Below are 7,111 nucleotides of genomic sequence, written 5' to 3'. Positions count from 1 at the left end.
GGGGTGGGGCCACAACCTCCCTATCCTCCCTACTCTGTTCGTGACAGGGGAAGGCGCCCCAACCCCATGATTGGCCCTGCTCTGTGCCTGATAGGGGGGAGCTCCCCAAACCCCTGATGGGCCTGCTCTGTGTGTGACAGGGTGTGGCGCCCCAACCCCCACATGGGCCCTGCTCTGTGTGTGACAGGGGGTGGCGGGGCTACCTCCCCATCGACCCTGCCTTGAGTGTGACAGGGGGCGGCACCCAAATCCCCAATCGGCCCTACCCTGAGCATGACTGGTGGTGGCATCGCAACCTCCCGATCCGCCCTGCTCTGTGCATGACAGAAGGTGGTGACCCAACTCCCCAATCGGCCCTGCTCTGAGCCAGACCAGGGGCTGCACCTGGGGATAGGGCCTGCCCTCTGCCACCCGGTAGCAGGCCTAAGCCAGCAGGGCATTATCTTCCGAGGGGTCCCAGACTGTGAGAGGGCACTAGTGGGGCTGAGGGACCCCCCCCCCCGCCAGTGCACAAATTTTTGTGCACTGGGCCTCTAGTCTTTTTATAAAAAGCTAAAAATTTAAAAATTGATTTGAATATATTTCTTTAGCTAGAAACATAATGTTCATCTAGTTTGCCATTAGCATCCAGCTCGTCCGATTTTTGTGCACTGGGCCTCTAGTCTTTTTATAAAAAGCAATGATACTAAAAATTGATTTGAATATATTTCTTTAGCTAGAAACATAATGTTCATCTAGTTTGCCATTAGCATCCAGTAGAGTCTCTCGTCCGATAAAAGATTGGCTGGATAGAGCGTGCTTTCATGTTTCAATTTTTCTTATTTGGGGACATTTAAGTTGTCTCACAGAAAGGAACAAAAACATCAACTTCTAATTTAAAAAATGCTGTGGAAAACATTGTTTTTCAGACATAATATTTACTCCACGAAGAAAAATACAAACAAATTCCAAGCTGAGTAAAGTTGAAAAGTTAAACCCAAACTATTTGACTTAATAAATTCTTTAATAACAGTAATTAAGCTATTATTTTGGAAACAGGGATGACTCAAAAGGTGTCAGAACCTAACTTTTTAATCATGTCTTTTAACTTTGGTACAATTTCTCAGTCCCTCGGGAAAATTCCCATGATCACAACTTCAGAGAGCCCTGACCAGCCATTTTGGCATTTTCCAATGCTAAGGAGTGTGATAGGCCTTGCCATTCTATCCTCCTCAAACTCCCCAGTGACCACTAGAGCTGAGGCAGCTTCCACCATCCACGAGGGTGGGAGTCTGGGCTGCCTCAGCAACTCTCAAGGAGCTCAGAGGGTTCCAAGTACAGCACTGTTTTGGGCAATGGAAACTTAAATACATGATTTATGGTAGGCTGGTATAGAAGAGCCTGTGTTGATTTGTCTTAAGAAGTTAAAGCACAACCAGTTTGGCTCAGTGGTTGAGTGTCAACAGGAGGTCACACTTCAATTCCTGGTCAGAGCACATGCCCAGGCTGTGGGCTCGTTCCCCAGTAGGGGGCATGCAGAAAACAGCTGATCAATGATTCTCTGTCATCACTGTTGTTTCTATCTCTCTCCTTTCCTCTCTGAAGTCAATAAAAATATGTTTTTTTTTTAAAGAAGTTAACTAAGGTATCCTTAAACAAAGATGACCATGCAGACTGTTAATAAAGTGTAGAATGGTTCAGAGATTGGCTGTGAGGTCACCCAGCTTAAATTCAAATTAATACTTGTGACCTTGCGCAATTACTTTACCCTCTCTGTTCTAACTTTTCCCATCTGTAAACATGAATAGAAATACTACCTAAGACCATTGTGAAAATTAAAGGAGACAGTATGTTCAACACAGTGCCTGGCACATAGTAACTACTTCAGAATTATTAGCTATTATTATTAGTTACAAGAATAGTAGAAACATAAAAACATGAGTGAATGGGGAAAAGGTACTGTAGTAAGGTTTAATTTAAATGATTTAAAGGGCAAAACCAAGGAACATCTTCCATAAGAAGATAGAATTCATAAAAATAACCTCCACTGATCTAATACAAACTTGAAAATGCAAAGTGTGTAACTTCTAGGTAACCACACACTTAAATATTCTTGAATTCTGATCCCCAACCCTTACATTGTTACATATTTTTAGAGACTTGTGTTTTGGCTCAATAACGTTATATTTAATTATTTTAAGCTATGATGCTGCAAAACAAACTTCAGACTTTTCGTGCCTCATATCCCCACAGGAGGAACAAAGGTCAGCTTCACAGAGAGAGCTGCGTTACTCTGAATTTCTCTCCTTTTCTCTCATTGTGTGTGGCCAAGGTCAGAAAACCAGTTGGACTTCCTTGCAGACGGTCCTTTTTAGAACCAGCACTTGTGAGAGCAATTAACACATGGCCACAACACATGACCTATTTTGTGGCAGAGTTAGCTGCAAAGAAAGACGCCGATGTCTAAGGGCATCATATACTAAGGGACCTAAAGGTAATGAGTCAAGAATGTCCTATCTTCCAATTTTCAGAAAACAAAGTGGTGTTTCTGAATGACACACCAAAAAGCCTCCTCAAACCCTATATCACTGAGACCATGTGTTCTCAAACTGACAGTCCAGGAAGACACTTGAACAACAATGGTTTTTGTTTTTTCTCCCTCATTTACTCTAAGAACAGGACAAAAGACATTGACTAAAGTATGTCAGCATAGAGACTGAACACAATTTTTCTACGATTAATACTTCTTATTGTTCAATTATGCTGATTAGTCTTAAACTTAGTAATAAAATGTGCTACTGAAATGTATTTCCTGAGGATTGTTTTAAAGTCTTCAACCCTCAATATTTATTTTTAATTAAATTAGGAAACTTAACTACAATCTTTCAAAATTTACTAATGGTATTTAAAAAATCTCTGGAAATTAGGGGAAAAGCAATCCATCATTTCTTAGAGCTGTAAAGTCCCCTCTGTTCAAGGTAAAGATTAATTTAAGGAGAAACAGGCATCACAGGGCACACTCACCAGTGGTTCTGCCATGATGATGCGAATCTTGCGCTCAGCCTGGGTGGTGAAGTTGACAAATAAACTCTTGAGGACATATTCCCCTGGTTTGCTGTCTGGGTCCACATTGATGGGTAACATGGTTGGTGGCCCTTTTTCCCTTTGTGTACCAGACACAGGTGGAACTGGAGGCTTGATATAACCGTTGCCGACAGGAGAAGCTGAAAAATATAACAGATATTCTTACAAGCTGGAAATCACATCGTAAACATTCAGATTGGCTGTGCTAAACCACAGATATAAGGATAAGAATCATATCCGGAATGCTGTCCTTAGCATCATAACCTGGCCTAATTTTTTAGAAATGGTGTCAGAATGCAATTATTTTTATTACATTAGACTTATGTTATGACATATTTGATAATCTCAAAATACTTCAATACTTCTGTGGTTACCACATTGCTTTAGGTAAACTATATTGCAAGTACAAAATACAGTTGATAAATCCAACAACACTTACGATGTTCCAGGGAAGTAAATAAAGAACATATATGTGGGGGGGAAAGTGATTTGTTGTCCTGATTTTCCTAATGGCCAGAAGCTCTCTGTCTCCTGTACTTCATTCTAACTAATGGAACAAGAACTAATGAAATAAATAATGCCCAAAACTTCAGAAGTTTCCAAGAATCAAATTACGGTAGCCCAACTTGCTCTTTCTCCAAAAGGAATGATCTTCTTGAAAGATACAGGCTCAGGAAGGGCCCTATCAATGGCAATCAAAGTGTAGGTTTAACTTTTCACTCTCCACACCCTTGGTACAATTGAGATGCCCTCCTCATCCTTTATAATATGTGCAGATTCATCACTTGGATTAGATTTTGAACATAGTTTCTGGTGAGTGGCCTCCTTTCAGAATGCAATAGTCAGACAACTATTTTAACTTTGATAGTTACAGAAAATAAAATTTTAAATTTTAGCTAGAGAAAATAGAGTTTTATTCATAAATGGAAATTTTATGTCTCTCTTCTTAAATTGTAACATGAACTACCCCCTTTCACATAAGTACCTGTAAGATGTTATCACTATTCAGTTGAAGAAATGCAAGCATAAGTGGGCTTGGATAGAGGCATTAGGAATTCTGAGGACAGGAAAATGATAAAGCAGACATTTAAAAGGTAGACTGTATCATTTTGGGTATAGAGATTAAGGAAAAGAGTAAAGACAAAATTAGATTTCCAGTTTGGACCCTGGTTCGGGTATCAGAGAATGATGTTATGCCATTGATAATAAAGCAAGAAAAAAGTTCTCCTTGAAACAGTCTCAAAACTACAAGTAAATTCAAGGCTTCTCTTACCTTCTTTCAACCCCAAGCCAAATTTTGAGGAAGCCATGAAAATTTATTTTATTTTATTAAATTACAAACATGTCCCCATGTTGCACATACTCCCTCGTCCTTCCTATTCTTTCCTAATGCCCCGTCCTCTCTGGGTCCCTTACAATCTCAACTGTAACTAAACTTTAATTATACGGCCTCTTCAGATATAAAAATAAAATATGTTGTATATTACTTCTTTCCCTCTCTATTCTTAGCACTTCTATCATAGTCTAGGCCCTTCGAAGCCTATGGCATGATTACTAGAGCAGTCCCTCTATTGCCTTTAGTTCATTAATTTTACATACTAAACAGATCTTTCTTCAGAATGGTTTTAATCATAACACTTTTTTACCCAACATTTTCAATGGCTCTCAATTATCATTGTCAAGCCTCAAACACATTCCTTGTGTTCGAGCCTCACCAGCAGTCTGCCTCCATCCTGTGCCCAGGTCGTGCTGATGCCCTGGCTGGCCCACGAGCACACTGTTCTCACTTATGCCTTCCTCTCCTGATGCTCCTTCCCATCTTCTCTGCTTATCTAAGCCTTCTGTCCCTTCAGAATCACTCCTAGTGTCATTGCCACCAGGCTAATCCCTGCTGGTAAGTTTGTATTTCTAGTTTTAAACATTTAACTCATGACCTTTGGCACTGTACATCCCACATTACCCAAGGAAGACTCAATAGACAGGTGACAAGAGAAGTGATTATCCAATGCAGTTCTGCCTAAGGTTGGTCCTATAACTGAACCATACATTCTTCTAAATGTATCCCTTAAAGGTTCCCCAATAAGACTGCAGTCTCCCAGATCTAGTATAGAGTTCTTCACTCAGGTAATGCCCAATAAATCTCCTTAACTAATTAAAGTGACATCTTACTTGATTTCTGTACATCTGAAGTGATTCACTGGGAGGAAACTTTATGACAAGATTCAGTAGTAGAGTCTCTAAAGGAATACCGTGCAGGATTTTCAATGAAGGGTCATTAGTTCAAATGGTGCTCCAAGCAGCTTCCTAAAATGTACTATTTAATCTAAAGGGGCATACTCAAAATCAGGTAATGCAAATGAAGTCCTGACCATGTCCCCATGTTACCTCCTACTCTCTCAGTGTAAGTCCAACTTACAAAGGGACACGTGACCTCCATGTGATGCTTCCTAATGGATCAAGACATTGTGCCACAGGACTGGAGACTGGAATATAAGCCAAGAAAGTCTAAGTGGAGAATGACTTTATTTACTTATTTTTTAAATTTATCTTTACTGTTGAAAGTATTACAGATATCCTCCTTTTATCCCCACTGAGAGGATGACTTTTTATTATCTTTTGTTTTCTACAGGATTTTATCCCTTTCTAGAATATAACAATAATCAGGATGATGCAACATAATTGCAAGACCAACTCCATAACTGTAAGACTGTGGGTCTTAATAGTCATAACTCTAGTGAGAGAATGTTCCTGAGAGTGACCTCTGGCAGTCTTCCTGCCAAGCCACCTTTTGAAGCAGATAACTGATATCCACAAACCAGAATGTCTCTTAGACAAATATTCCATTTAAAATGCTAAAGTACCAATTCTCACTGCTGTCATAAAAAATGTTATCTGCCTGTACTTCAAAGCAGACATCTTGTGAGCACAAAAGTCTGTGTACACAACCTTCATAAGTTGGAACGGTCCTAGCTCAGCTAAGCCTTGTGTCAGAGCTGAAGGTGATTCAAGGGGATGGTGCCCATCACTGTGGTGTCAAACAGATCAGATGGGCAGATGGAGATGCAGTAAAAGTTAATGGGGTAAGTGTCCTTTAACTAGGTGACTTCTAAGTTTTAGTAACCCTTCTTTATCCTACCATAACTAATTATGAATAAATCCTAGCCTTTTGTCAGGATAGTTTGCAAAATAAACATATGACACGGCACCTTTCAGTAACTCAGTTATCCAGTGACAATATAGCTGAGAACTAAGAAATACATGATCCTTGCTGCTCAAAATCGAGTCACAAAGTTCATACTACTCTAAACATTAGAATATTGCCATTAGAAAAAAAAAATCATTAGACTCTCCCTCAGCACTTGCTTGCTCTCAGTCTACCAGTATTTATGACCAACTGACTAGTTTCTAAGTTCACTATAGTCTGGAAACAGAAAATTAAAAGGGAAAAATGCAACCTCTCTGGGTAGAAACACTAATAGAAGAAGAAGAAAAAAAAGGCACAACTCTAAAAAGCCACCAGACCTTAAAAATGCAGTTGCCTGAAGCCATGAGTACAGGGCCACAGAATGTGACATTCTCACAGGCTAGGGGCATCGATGACTCAGTCCAGCATGTGATCATGATTAATATTCATGGCATGACCCTGAGTCCCATGGAAAGGTTAAAATAAGTCTGATAAACAGTCCTGTATTTGAGAAGGTGGGAAAAAGAGCAACAGAAATTTTCAGAAGATTTCCATTTCAAATGGATAAAACTAAAAAAGGCTTTGGTGTCTAAAGGGGAAACTAACATCTCTAAGAATTTAGCTCTCAAGAATTAAATCTGTTTGTGCACACACCTGAAACCAATATAAAATAACATTGATGTAAACTGTAATTGAAAAGTAAATAAAAAAATAAATCTATTTGTGCACAGGTCTGATTTCTAACTGACATTTATTGTTTTTTATTGAATTTACTAGAGGCCCAGTGCACGAAATTTGTGCGGGGGCGGGGGGGTTCCCCTCAGCCCAGCCTGCACCCTCTCCAATCAGGGACCCCTCAGGGGA

General features: G+C 39.8%; 1 protein-coding gene across 2 annotated transcripts in view; it reads right to left on the bottom strand.

Moving 5' to 3' along the window:
* Positions 1–7,111, bottom strand: part of FRY (furry homolog (Drosophila)) — a 306,328-nt gene that overhangs the window by 167,516 nt on the left and 131,701 nt on the right. For both annotated transcript variants that reach the window (XM_014548562.1, XM_005877266.2), the window contains exon 2: positions 3,004–3,203. In XM_014548562.1, coding sequence (XP_014404048.1) covers positions 3,004–3,203 — 200 coding nt within the window. The remainder of the gene's footprint in view (positions 1–3,003; positions 3,204–7,111) is intronic.

Source organism: Myotis brandtii, unplaced genomic scaffold, assembly GCF_000412655.1.
Source record: "Myotis brandtii unplaced genomic scaffold, ASM41265v1 scaffold513, whole genome shotgun sequence".
In the NCBI taxonomy this organism is placed as follows: domain Eukaryota; kingdom Metazoa; phylum Chordata; class Mammalia; order Chiroptera; family Vespertilionidae; genus Myotis; species Myotis brandtii.
This window is presented reverse-complemented; position numbering and strand designations above follow the sequence as displayed.